The 13,933-nt window shown below is 45.3% G+C and overlaps 3 protein-coding genes across 3 annotated transcripts; 2 read left to right on the top strand and 1 right to left on the bottom strand.

The window, feature by feature from the left end:
• Positions 1–326: 326 nt before the first annotated feature.
• On the bottom strand, positions 327–3,886 carry LOC117851232 (uncharacterized). The gene is made up of 2 exons (XM_034733015.2): positions 3,597–3,886; positions 327–887 (listed from the first exon to the last, which is right to left on the bottom strand). Exons 1-2 carry the CDS (start codon positions 3,747–3,749, stop codon positions 522–524), a joined length of 519 nt encoding a protein of 172 aa, XP_034588906.1. The 5' UTR covers positions 3,750–3,886; the 3' UTR covers positions 327–521.
• A 2,020-nt stretch (positions 3,887–5,906) lies between these two features.
• LOC117851217 (protein PECTIC ARABINOGALACTAN SYNTHESIS-RELATED) lies at positions 5,907–10,799 on the top strand. The gene is made up of 11 exons (XM_034732991.2): positions 5,907–6,390; positions 6,502–6,552; positions 6,641–6,731; positions 7,078–7,154; positions 7,602–7,690; positions 8,662–8,781; positions 9,039–9,155; positions 9,326–9,469; positions 9,562–9,685; positions 9,792–9,983; positions 10,166–10,799. The coding sequence occupies exons 1-11, from the start codon at positions 6,031–6,033 to the stop codon at positions 10,523–10,525; spliced, it is 1,725 nt and encodes a 574-aa protein (XP_034588882.1). The 5' UTR covers positions 5,907–6,030; the 3' UTR covers positions 10,526–10,799.
• Positions 10,800–10,938: 139 nt separating this feature from the next.
• On the top strand, positions 10,939–12,925 carry LOC117851225 (SNF1-related protein kinase regulatory subunit gamma-like PV42a). The gene is made up of 2 exons (XM_034733005.2): positions 10,939–12,219; positions 12,314–12,925. Exons 1-2 carry the CDS (start codon positions 11,350–11,352, stop codon positions 12,755–12,757), a joined length of 1,314 nt encoding a protein of 437 aa, XP_034588896.1. The 5' UTR covers positions 10,939–11,349; the 3' UTR covers positions 12,758–12,925.
• The last annotated feature ends 1,008 nt before the right edge of the window (positions 12,926–13,933 follow it).

Here is a 13,933-nt window from a genome sequence, read left to right as displayed (position 1 = left end):
CATCCAAACAGAAGATTAGTTGATAAAGAGATGCCAAAACATAAAGCGAAAACAATCTTTACATGGTAGCAGGTAGGGATGGCAATGCTCCATCTCCATGGCAGATTTCTCATAAATACAACTGGTAATCCCAGTTTTCGATTCAAAAGTCAGGAATAGAGGGAATACTATCAGTTCCATACTTTCTACCCAGCTTAACTTTTGCGGTGTGCAAGCTAACCGCAAGAAAATTGTTTCGCCACATTCAACTACAGGAATTTAATGACCAAGCCAAACATCTCAACAACTTCCAATTTCCATCAGCAGAATGCACAGACACAATGGGATTGAGATGGAAACTTATAGTTCATAATGTTTGGCACTGGCAATGTATTGGCTTCGACAAACAGAAGATGCATCTCTGGCATCCCTGTGGTAAAGCAGCGGTAATCGGAAGTGAACCAAGTTTTTACAAAATCTCACGGGTATCATGATCACCGCCAGGTGTGACCAAAGATTACCACAGCAAGATGTCAGCAGGATCATGCAGTCCTGCACCAGTAGGCCAAGTGCTCATCCTTACGAGATGTGCTATAGAGCCCACCACATTTCAGGCAAATGAAGCTGCTTCCATCGGCAAACGCATCCAGGATGATCTGCTTCCTTCCACTCACAGCAAGAATGCAGGCCTCATCAGAATTCAGCATATCGACAGGGTCTGACCCAGGTCCTCGTGGAGGATTAGCATTTGATGACTGAGCCTCTGCTATGGCACATTGAGCAAGCAAAGAGGCGAGCTCATCAACACTTGGAGTGGCTTGCAATCTCTGTGTGTAGAGTTCACACGCACGGTCCATAGTTTGGATGAGAGCTTGTTCACCACCTTGTGATCTTATGGCCAGGAGAACCTGCATAATTCCATGAGTTCAGAATCAATATAACACAGAAATAAGACTTCATGAAATAAGATAAATGAATCTTAATTAGATAAGGTAAATTTGGAAGGCTAAATTAAGTACCACAAGATCCATCATAATCATCATCATTAAAAGCAACAGTATTAATAAGGCATCTAAACAGACGTCTTCCAAAAAACAATCAAAATGGAAATTATGCATCCAAATACAACTTGTCAAAGTGCCAACCTTTGATTAATTACCAGAACAAACCTACAATGTTACTAAAGGCATAATTTTATATTGCCAAAATGTTGGTCCGAAAAATCAGTTCCACTTACTGACTTACATACACACATAGCTAGGGTGCAGGCAGGAAGCACTAATGACAATACTGCAATGTTGCAGTTGAGAAGTAAAGCATTTTCCACTAGTCCACTACTTCAATCTTCAGAAAGGTTGAGCATTTTCATTCGGTCCATGTGATGCATCAGGTAGGAATAGGATGCTATATATGTCCAATGCAAACAAGATATGGAAATTCCAACACCACCGCATCCAATACATATGTAGTAAGATTTGGTTAGTCCTATATTGTCCTGTGCTCCTGTCCCAAATTAGCACCCTGTAGACTTTAGTTTTATCAGGGTAACAAACACTAATTATCAGGTGTGACTTTCTTCTTGTTCAGTTTTTCCCACCTATATTTTTTAGTTTTACCCATTCCCAGCTATAACAGGTCTTGATGGTCATTTTTAACAGCCCAAATCCAAAATGGTTGGCATGAACAGGAAATAAACATTATCAAGTGTACCCTGCCTGTATGAGATAGGGAGCCACTAATTTTGCAAATAATATACGATCCTATGACAGTTAAGGTGCATCAAAGCTGTCATTGAGTTGAGCTCAAACTCAATCACATGTTAAGCATTTTATCTAAAACAAATGGTCCCATGAAATAGTAATAGTTTGTTCAACAGAAACATAACATTCACCGAACTTGAAAATTTCACTAAATGACAGAAGCAAGACATGTTCCTCAAGCTCAATAGTCAATACGACTTGGCTGCTTGACCAGAAGTTGCACATCCCAGCTTTGGGAATGCTCAGACAAATTACAGTCTTGAACTCTCCATCATAAACAACATTTATAGTTTAACTACTTCTCCAGATAAAATGCACACCATAATGGAAGGCTCAGAAGAATCATTAAAATTCCATGGTACTTTAAAAAATGGAAAACAATCAATTTTCATGTTAACAGAGGGGAAAAGGAAAAGGGGATTTCGATGACATGACACTCCCCTAAATCAAGTTTCAGACATGCTGAACATGAAGCCACAATTCAGTGTGATATGCGAGTGACAATGTCTCATCCTACTTTTAGAGAGGTGTCATATCCTCGAAAGTCCCAAAAGTAAATACAAAGTATGCATAGTATGGATGGAATTAACTACAGCAATTCATCGGGTAAATACAAAGTGCATAGTCTACGGATAGAATTAACATGCATAGCCTATGGGCAAAATTGACTACAGGAATTCCTAGGGGGCTTCATAAACAACAAATTTTATGGCAGTGCAAGAGAAGGTAAGGCAACTTTCCACTTCACATAGGATTGACAAAATGTTACCGTCTTTTACAAATTTAAATTAAATTTTAGGTCATGCTACTAAATATATTAGTTTAAGACTACCACTAAGTCACAATGACTATTTGTAAAGCCATCTGGATAATCAGATTACTGATGATAGTCACTACATTTTACCTGATAATTCATTCTCTGGACTTGAAACAAAATGGGGGAACAAACTCTAATAGAAAGGACATAGTGGAAATGGAGATTGTATTGGGAACTTACCACTTACCCTAATCATCAATGCATACAATACAAATAGAGCTAGGCATTCTATTCTGCGGTGCAGCCTAATCAGCTGGTGCCATCAAATCAACAGAATCAACATTATAGCACTAGAACCTGATAGAATGACAAGGATCAGCTCAATCGATTTTCATTACACCGCACGTGTCTGTCCAGAACATGTACGGTGTTTACTCACTGCTGTACCGGCAACGCATTCGTGAATCTAAACTTTCAAACAGGGAGGAGCATTTTGTCTGTGAAGACTATGCCCAATCAGCATACTGGAAGTACAGATTCTGGAACCACATATTTCGATAAGCATAAGTTACAAGAGCTAAATATGAAGGATAAAGGAGTATTTAAGATATGTGCATAATTCCATGCTTTCCCTTCTACCTCTTCTTCAGGAGAGGCAGACGAATACTCCTTTTTTGCTTGCCTAAGAAACAGGTAGACAGCAGACCGAAAGGGATAGCTGCAAAAGCAACAAGGCACCCAAGCACCTAACCAGGATCCTCTGGAACGAATCACACCTAACTAATCCCAAACCCTAAGGCCTAGAACGGATCGCACATAAACCCCCTTTGTTCTCTCCGCGCAAAACCTCAAGCCGGATGACGCCATGGAGAGAACTAACGACCCCAACCGAGATCGAACTGGGGGAATCTCACCGCGAATCCGCGATCGTCTAACCGAGCGATCGCTCAGCCTCCGATCCGATGAGTAGCATACGAGACGCAAATCCAGAGAATTCCCCATCCCATCACCCGGGGGGATGGGAACCGAACAAACGCCACACGCAGCACGAGAAATGGGGACGAAACGGGAGAAGGGGGAGGGAGAGAGGTCTCACTCACCGCCTGCAGCGCGAGGGACGGCTTGCCCTCCTCGAGCAGCGCGCGGGCGCGGGACAGCATGCTCCACCCCTCCCCACCCGCTGCCAGCGCCGGTGCCGGGGGCTGGGCCGGGGATTGGGGCGCGGGCTCCATCTCGACGTCGGGCGGGTCCATCGGCGGCGCCCCCGCCTCGATCTCGCTCGCCGCCTCTCCTGTGCGTTCGCCGCCGGGGGGAGCAGAGCAGTTCGCTGCTGGCTGGCTGGCGACGGCTGCGGCTGCGATGCCACGCCTCCAGATGCTTCCAGGTGGGCGTGGGTGGCGGCTTTTATGTTCGTCTGGTTCTGGAGAAAGACGCACAGGAACGGAAACTGCCGCCCATTTTCCTTTGCTTGATAAACTGCTTTGACGTTTGTGAACACCATTCAGGTAAAAGTTTGGAAATTGCTTCGAATTTCTTAGCACGAAAATGTATAGCAAAGATGAAGCAAATATGCGGGTGTACTAATTTTAACAATTATTTTGTCGCTATGATTTCTTCTTAGGGTTAGAAGTACGTATCTTTATTGAATACCATCCCAAATTACTATTCGTTTTGATTTTTCTAGATACATAGCTTTTGCTATGCACCTAAATATATATCATATCTATATCCAAATATGTAGAAAAACTATATTTTTTCGTCAAAACGAATAATAATTTGAGACGGATGTAGTATATCATAAGATATGATATTATAAGATATGATATTATGGTATCATAGAAGTGAAAAATGTAACTACAGTGGCATATTAGGATATATAGATAGCGTACAGATAAAGCTAAGAGCCATTAGATCATGTGATAGGATATCCAATTGATTTTTACTTTTTACCAATTTTGACTTTGTAGCCACAAATATGAATATCCATGTACAATCTCATGAGCAAGTTATAAATATCTTATATGGATGGCATACACGAAATAAAAAAAATGCATTCATCAATAAAAAGTATAGATACTTCTTACAAATTTATGTACATCAACAGATGTCATAAACATCGTAAAAGAGGTCTAAGAAAGAATACTGACTAGCTAAAACTATGCTAGTGGGAGACTTAAATCCGACTGATCAAATTTTATCACCAAGAAGCCTAACGCCTAGATCACATTAGATTATCTAACTAGAAGATGATACCTGTAACTATAGTGTAAGGTTTTAGTTGAGAGCGCTCATCGAATGCTTGTTTGATAGCAGTTACGCTGCAAGTATATCTTAAGTTGCACGAGTATGTACATGAACTTAATATATAGGCATATGTACTTTTATTGTAAGCAACTTTATCACTGATTCAGTAGTTGTTCATATCCTTTTTAACCTTTGGTTACCTATTCTGACTAGAAGGTGATATTTGCGATTATAGTGTAAGGTTTTAGTTGATAGTGCTCATGAAATACTTGTTTGATGACAATCTTATACGATTCTTGCATTGCGAATATAACTATGTTGAATGAGTATGCATATGAACCTAATATATAAGCATCTATACTTTTATTGTAAATAAATTTATCATTAATCCAGGCCACACTATGTGGAATCCTTTCCCATCTTCATTTTAAAAGAATGTAATATAATCAACTATAAGTACGCAAAATAATAGTACCACATCGAATATTTATTTTCCTTCTTAGTAAACCATCAAATAACTATAAGTACTTGCAATATATAATATATATGGTAGAAAAATCCATTAGAAGGTTTTAAGATCCTATTTGGATCTATTAGTACTAATAATTAGTTGGCTAATATTTAATAGGTGCTAATTATTAGCATGGATTGTTACTCCTTCCTTCATTTTTTCCTTCATTTTTTAAGACGCATACACATATTAAGATTCAAATTTTACAATTTTTGACCAATAATTTAACGTTAATTTTTTATTTTTATAACATAACGTTATATACTCTACAATAATCATAAGTTTACAACTATAAATAATATAACATAAGATAAATGATTGATCAAAGTGTAATCTCATATCATGCTTTATAAAAAAGAGAGTATTGTGAAAGGATCTCTAGCCTTAGTATCCAGTAGATCCGGGTTCGATTTCACATGGGAGCGAATTAAACGAGTTTGGAATAAAAGAATTATAAAAAAAGTAGAGGCTCCCCTGACTTCAGTTTAAAAAAAGAGGAGTATTAGTTTTTTGAAGGACGAGGAGGAGTATTAGCTAAGGTGGGCTGACTATTAAACAGCATTAAGCCCCAAAAGAGACAGGGCCTTTCAGCCCATCTTGGCATCTTCTCCCCGATACCATGTTGCTCACTCACTGACAGCCTGCCGCTGGCTCTGGTCCGCCACCGCTCGCCACGGCCGCGTGCAGCGCGAAAGCGTTAGTCCACTCCGAACAGGCTCGTCAGGGAACAGGAAGCAAGTGCACATCCCCACTCCCGCGCGCCGCCGCCGCCGGCGGCTATGGCGGAGCTGCGGCACTCGACGGCGGCGCGCGCGTCCAACTCCCCCGCCAAGCGCGACTCCGACGCCTCCGCCGCGTCGTCCCCATTCCTCGCCTCCCCCTCCGCCCGCGGCACCCGCGGCGGTGGCGACGGCGGCGGCGGCGGCGGCGGCGGCAAGGACGCCCACCGCTCGTCCCCTCTCCTCCCGCACCACCACCCGAAGCGCGTCCACCTGCTGACGTCCCCGTTCCGCTCCCTCCTCGCCCTCGAGGACCCCAGGTCCCCCGCCGCCTCGTCCTCCTACCGGATCCTGCTCACCATCCTCGCGCTCCTCCTCGCCGCCGGGGTGTTCTCCGCACCCTTCCTTTGGTCCCGCCTAGTGAGCTCCTGCCCCCCTCCCGTATCTTCCCAATGCTATTCAATTTCGTCAGGATTCCGACTTGCCTCTGACATTCTGTTGCTGCTGCTGCTGTTTCCCGTCTGATTCTAGAACACGCCTTACTTGTGCCACAAGGAGGGGATCACGCTTCATTGCCCTGAGGTGAAATGTGCTTAATTGCGGCAAGCGTTTTGGGACTCGTGCTTGCGTCAGGAACATTTGATTTTAAGAATTTCTGCTTTGGGTGCAGACGAAGGAACCCCCTTCGCTGTGGGAGAATCCACGTGCTGCCACTGCATCTTGGAAGCCCTGCGCAGAGCGACGCAGCGATGAGCCCTCAGGCAAGTCCAACATTCATGTTGCTTGAAGACAACAATATAGCATTTATACTGCACCCAATCACTTAAGGTCAGCAACCTAGATAGTGCAATTTTTGACCTCTTGGATTGACTAGTGTTTACTTTGATGTGGCAAGCAATCTGATATGCCTGCTAAAACCTGAATTTCCAATTTTTCTTGAGAACACACCAATTTTTATCCATAGTTCCATGTTAGACACGAGACTTATGGCACATAAAGACCTCGTTATTTGTATAAAAATTATGCATTCAAGCATCATCAACATTCGTTTCCCTTCATGATTTAGCCCTGATGGGTGATGATATCATGTATTTCTATATCATGCAGATGTCCCATCTGAGAAAGAAACCTCTGGGTATATTTTTATTCATGCCGAAGGAGGACTAAACCAGCAACGCATAGCTGTATGTATGCACCTCTGTTTCCCCATACTTCCTCTCATAGCTGTTCGTGTTAGTTCTGAATATCTGTTTTGATGCTGCAGTATCTTTTGTAGCCTAAGCTTAAATTTTCTGATACCTGTTGATGTCCTCAAATTTTGTTACATGAGAATTTCACCTGTTAACACGTCTGTTGAACAAGCACAATTGCAATATGCTTTGGTATAACCTTGTAACTCCTTTTGATTCCTTGTGTTTGCAGTGACCTAGTAATTTTTTTAGAAAAACACTGTTGTTTAATACATATTAGGATCCTTCCTGTGCAGATCATGCCTCTTTCTTGACCAGTGTTTATTAGTTTTCTAAAATACGTAGAGTTTCAGTTACTCTTCTCAAAAGGAAAAAAAAGTTCAAGTAGCACCAGTGACCCATCAGTTAATTTCCCATATTTGGTGTTTTTGGCTTCTGCAGATATGTAATGCTGTTGCTATTGCTAGGATAATGAGTGCAACGCTTATTTTGCCAGTTCTGAAGCAGGATCAGATATGGAAAGACCAAACGTAAGCACTGTTCTAAGTTCATTGAAGTATATTTCACTGCTGTTATTTAGGTGACTGTTCTATCATATAAAATCTGGTTCATTTGATCTCTAGAACTTTTATCTTCTAGAAACTGAACATAGCATTCAACTATAGAACATTAAAATGAACTTCCATTCTTTCACCAAAGCTGCAATCTCGTCAGAGTTGTTGAAACTTGAAAGTTGAAACAGCTGTTTTAGGTCTTACTTCTTGTTAGTTGTCAGAAATCCAAGTGTTCGTGTTCCAAATATCTGTAATTGAAATACTTTAGCTAAGTAGCCATTTTCTAGGGAAAAATATGCGGAGTGATTATCTGTGTAACATACATCTTTACTGAGTATTAATTTCCTATAGAATATAGAGGATGATTCCATTTTCTGTGCTGTTACTTAATTTTCAAAGTATGTGCTTCTAAATGTGGCTGCCTCATTTATCATGCTTTTCCTATGATTACGGTATATTGTCTCGTCACAAGAACGTCCTGATCATGGGCTGTACTAGTGAAGCTGTGATTACTGGAAGAAAAGATATGCACAGTTGCTTAATTGATCTACCAAACGTGCAAAAACGTAATTTTTTTACTGGAAATTTTGCAGCCATTGTTATGTAGATCAATTTATAATTGATAATTGATAAATCAGCTAAGAAACCCTTGATTTTGTGATGTGGATATATCCAAACTAGTCCAACACCAAATCATTTTTGACACATTTGAAGTAGTTCCCGTAGTGATAAAATTTGCAAGCATGGAAGTTTGCAATATGATGTACGGCAGGTCTAAAGTTTTCTTGGTTCCATACTGGCACTGTATACTGAAGTAATTGATATGAGATACGATACAAATTCATGATTTCCTTAGGCACTTTTACCTCATTTGAGCCCTTTACATATGTTGTGTTTTGCTTTCTGACATATTGGCTACATCGTTGAGAGATTTGCCTTTTCTGCAGGAAATTTGAAGATATCTTTGATGTTGATCATTTTATAAACTATTTGAAAGATGATGTACGCATTGTCCGAGACATCCCAGACTGGTTCACAGAAAAAGATGAACTTTTCACCAGCATAAAGTAGGTTCTACATTTTGGCTTACTCATTGTCTTAACCACCTTAACTCAGAAATTGATGTTGCTATATGCAAACACTGTTGACATGGAACTTTGTGTATTTTTCATCTAATATAAATGCCACCATGTATATTTTCTTCTAATACTGTAATATGAATGTTTGAGATCAACCAACTCTATTATATTCGAGTGTTTTTTTTCTCTGTATGACTGATCTTTTGTTTCTTCATAATATGTATTTAATTATGTGTCTATAACAGGCGAACTGTGAAGAACATTCCAAAATATGCATCTGCCCAGTTTTATATTGATAATGTACTTCCAAGGATCAAAGAAAAAAAGATAATGTCCATTAAGCCATTTGTCGACAGGTTGGGGTAGGTAAACATTCAAATGCAATCATTTCTGTAATTTATTAATTCATTCAGTTTGTAATTCAGAATATCCAATCAGCTTCCATGATGTTGGAAAGGGAGCTCTAAAATTTATCATATGTTTCACATAGGAATGGAAGAATCTTAACCTAATGTTAAGCTTCAAATTTCAGGTACGATAATGTTCCGATGGAGATTAACCGGCTAAGATGCAGAGTCAACTACCACGCTCTAAAGTTCCTACCTCATATTGAAGAAATGGCTGATAAGCTTGCAGCAAGGATGAGGAACCACACTGGCAGTATAAATCCATACATGTAAGCTATAGTTAACTACCTTCTATCCAATCTAGCTGAAGTTTGGCAGTCTCACTTTTAGTTCGCAATCAATATCGGCACTTCTTTTCAAGGGCTCTTCATCTGAGATTTGAGAAAGGGATGGTGGGCCTTTCGTTCTGTGATTTTGCTGGCACACGGGAGGAGAAGGCAATGATGGCTGCTTACAGGCAGAAAGAATGGCCAAGGCGTTACAAGGTCACACAAACCTTGAGAAACCTGCTGCATTTGAGTTTTTATTCTCCCTAACCACACGTGCTGTGCCATTTTAACAGATTCCTTTTGTTTTGTGTTTTGTGTGCAGAATGGATCCCATCTATGGCCACTGGCGCTTCAGAAGAGAAAAGAAGGGCGTTGTCCTCTTGAGCCCGGTGAGATTGCCGTGATCCTGCGAGCGCTGGGGTACACGAGTGGAACACAGATATACGTCGCGTCAGGGCAAGTGTATGGCGGCAAGAACCGGATGGCTCCCCTCAGGAACATGTTCCCTAACTTGGTAAGCTCAAATCCACAGCTCAGTAGCAGTGCATTTTTTCGCAGTATTCACAAAGACAGAAGCACACTGGCTAAGCATTGTGTTTCCTTGAAGCCATGAAACATAGATGCCCATTCCTGAGACCAGACCAGGCAAGCCATGGTGATGGACTGGTGGTGACCTGCATTTGCTCATCGTTGCAGGTGACGAAGGAGGAGCTTGCGAGCGCGGAGGAGCTGGCGCCGTTCCGGCGGCACGTGACGAGCCTGGCGGCGCTGGACTTCCTGGTGTGCCTGCGGTCGGACGTGTTCGTGATGACGCACGGCGGCAACTTCGCCAAGCTCATCATCGGGGCGCGCCGCTACGCGGGGCACCGCCTCAAGTCGGTGAAGCCGGACAAGGGGCTCATGTCCAAGTCGCTTGGCGACCCCGACATGGGCTGGGCCTCCTTCGCGGAGGACGTGGCCGTCATGCACCGCACGCGCACAGGCCTCCCCGAGCCCACCTTCCCCAGCTACGATCTCTGGGAGAACCCGCTCACGCCCTGCATGTGCAGGGCCTGAGCCTGACTGTGAGCCTCTCTGTCTGAGGTGCTGAACCAAACACCTTCTCGAGCCCTCGCCCTAGCATTAGTCAGTAGTCCCTACTCACTGTCCAGCATTCAGCAGAGCACTCCCCATCAGCAGCTATGCTTCCATTCCATTAGTTCAGCATTTGCTGTTTCTGTTATGTTGTGTAGGCCTAATCTGTATTCTCACATAGATCAGTTCTTGCTCAAAATGTTCCAAGAACTTGGACATAGAAGTGAAGATAAATATCAGCAATATGCTCTCCAAACTCTGTTTTAGGTTTGCCAAACTTAATCACTAAATTGCTAGTACCAGAATTCCGCAGAGGCCAGAGAGACGCGAGTAGTTTTTTTTTCTTTTGAAAATATGACGCGAGTGGTACTCCTTTCTTCTTCAATGCTATATTTTGATCGCTAATAGCTATATTATGATCTATATAATCATAGAGTTGACATCATATGAAAATGCTTTTTAAAAATAAAATTCAATGATATCAAATACGTGTGGTGGAATATACAGATTCTTAGACTACATTGGTTAAAATTAGTTTACGTTTCGAGTTACATTTGAAGTAGCAGGAGTAGCAACCAGTAATTTGGCTGCAGACAGGATGTGGACTAGAGAACTCGCTGGTTGTGACGCCTCTTTCCACGCGGCAGCACGGCAAGGCCATGCAGCCTCTGTGCTCGACACGTCCTCCTGCCCCTCGAAGCACTCCAAAGTTATTTAGAACTCGATTTGTTACTCAGTTCTCGAACAAGCCCGGGTCGCTAATCTCGCGCACAGAAGAGACGAGCAGCTAGAGAGAGTGGTCAGCAATGGCGCAGCTGAGAGCACCCGCCGACGAGCAGCGGAAGCAGGAGGCGCTGCACGGCGAGGAAGACGACGACGTCGTCGTCATCGACGGCGGCGGCAACGAGAGCAACAAGAAGGCGCGCGCGGGGCTCTGCGGCGTGCTCCGGGAGCGCAAGGTGGTGGACCTGGCGCGCGCCAAGCGCCGGCTGGTGGAGGTGCCCTACACCGCCACGCTGGCGCACACGGCGAACGCGCTCCTCGCGGCGCCCGTCTCCGCCGTCGCCGTGGCCGCGCCGCCGGGTCACTGGATCGGCGCCGGCGGTTCCATGATCCTCGAGTCCGACCCGGCAACCGGCGCCGTCCGCAAGCACTACATCGGCATGGTCAACATGCTCGACATCCTCGCCCACATCGCCGACGCCGGCGACGAGGCCGAGGCCGACGGCGAGGAGGCCGTCGACCTCTCCCGCCGGATGGCCGTCCCGGTGTCCTCCGTCATCGGCCACTCCCTCGAGGGCCTCACCCTCTGGACGCTCCACCCGAGCACCAGCGTGCTGGACTGCATGGAGACGTTCAGCAAGGGGGTGCACCGCGCGCTGGTGCCGCTGGAGAGCTCGGCGGACAACGTGGTGGCGGTGGAGCTCGTGGAGTCCGCGCCGGGGTACCGGATGCTCACGCAGATGGACGTGGTCAGGTTCCTCAGGGCGCACGGCGCGGAGCTCAAGGGCGTGCTGTCGAGCACCGTGCGGGAGCTCGGCGCCGTCAACGAGGCCGTGTTCGCGGTCGCGGGCGGCGCCAAGGTGATCGACGCCGTCAAGGCGATGCGCGCGGCGTCGCTCACCGCCGTGCCCGTCATTGACGCCGCCGCCGTCGATACGGAGACCCTGCAAGATGTGAGTGCATCAAGCTCCGACGAACACCTCGGCGATAACTTCTCCCTTGCTTATATTTCCTGTTCAAGAAATTCTGTCGTTGCGTGCTGTGCAGGGAATGGGGAAGAAGGCGATCGAGACGTTCTCGGCGACGGACCTGCGGGACTGCCCGGTGGCGCGGCTGCAGCTGTGGCTGGGGATCAGCGTGACGGAGTTCAAGAGGAAGGTGGCCGAGTACCGGGCGAGCAACAGGCCCGTCGTCCCCGGCGCCGACGCCACGGACACCGGCGTCCGGGACGCCGACACCCCAGTGGCGGCGGCTGCCATCGCCACTGATGAAGAGCAGAGTAACGAGCCGCAGCCGCTGGTGACGTGCTCGCCGGAGAGCACCCTCGGCGAGGCGATCGAGGCGGCGGCGACGAGGCACGTGCACCGGCTGTGGGTGGTGGATGAGGAGGGGCTGCTGCGCGGGGTCGTGTCGCTGACCGACGTCCTCCGGGCGGTGAGGGAGGCCGCGCTCGGCGAGGACCGGGAGCTGCACAGCATCGTGTCGTCCTAGAAGTTTGTTACTGAAGTGGTTTGACTCCAAAGTGCGCACAGATACACTACGGTTGGGTTGACACCCCAGTCGTGTTCGTCGCCTAGTTTTGTGTGTTGCGCGTGTCTTTGCCTCGTTCTTGGTCGCCTTCACGCCTTCGTACCCGAGAAATTTCGATATTTGACACTCGATATGCTCGTCTCACTGGACTTGTTTTTCAATTCGCATGCTTTTCAATATTTTTCAATTCGCATGCTTTTCAATATTTGAAACTCCGCACGTCGATTTATGTTTCTCTTCGTTTTGAGTCATGTTTCTCTTCTTCTTTTTTTCTTCTCAATTTCCATCTTTTCTTTTTATTTTCGGTAATGCTTTAGTCCGGCAGTACGATGGGCAGTCAAAATATCGGACGCATCCAATGCAATAAAAAATATACATCTCCACAACTCGTTTGACTTTCCAAGCATTCTTATTCTTTGACTCCCTATTCTTTCCACGATAAGCTTCTTCCTTACTCATCTAGCTCGTCCACGCCATATATGATGGTGAGGCTGCAGTCGAGTGCAGTGGCCACGCCCCACGAATTCCTTAGCAGTGTGCCCTCAGGAGGCTAGAGCTCCTATTGCGTGCTCGTCGCTGACCTGTGCTAGCGACCTGTGCAAGCTGCTCCTGTTCGCACCAAGAGAGACTTGAAGCCATAATTTCCGGACGCTGAGCTGAGCCTCCTAAGTACCGGTTGGGAACCTCTAAGGCGGTACTTGGGAACCCCTAAGGTTAGTAATAATGCGCTATTAGTAACGTGCTAGTAATGGGAACCCCTTTAATACTCTTTAATACTTGGGAATCCCTTTAAGATAGATTTGAAGCGCCATTAGAACCTGTACTTAAGAGAGATTTAGAGATTTGAAGCGCCAGTGGTACCGGTACGGGAAACCCTTCTCGCGACCACTAATGGATCCTTGTACCTTCTCGCAACCACTAATGGATCCTTGGTACCGATTAAAGGATATTAAAAAATTAAAAAAAATCCCACCTGCAAAAAAAAATACAAAAAAAATAAAAAAGTCCTGCCGCACCCGGGCCCCGCATCCGCCTCTCCGCTGCCACCCCGCATCCGCCTCCAACTCGAGACGCCCGCCACCCGCATCCGCCTCCAAACGAATGTTCAAATTAGTGCCACCTCGCATCCGCCTCCAA

This window comes from Setaria viridis, chromosome 1 (genome assembly GCF_005286985.2).
Source record: "Setaria viridis chromosome 1, Setaria_viridis_v4.0, whole genome shotgun sequence".
In the NCBI taxonomy this organism is placed as follows: Eukaryota; Viridiplantae; Streptophyta; class Magnoliopsida; order Poales; family Poaceae; genus Setaria; species Setaria viridis.
Note: the sequence above shows the minus strand (reverse complement) of the source record. Positions and strands in the feature narration are given on the sequence as shown.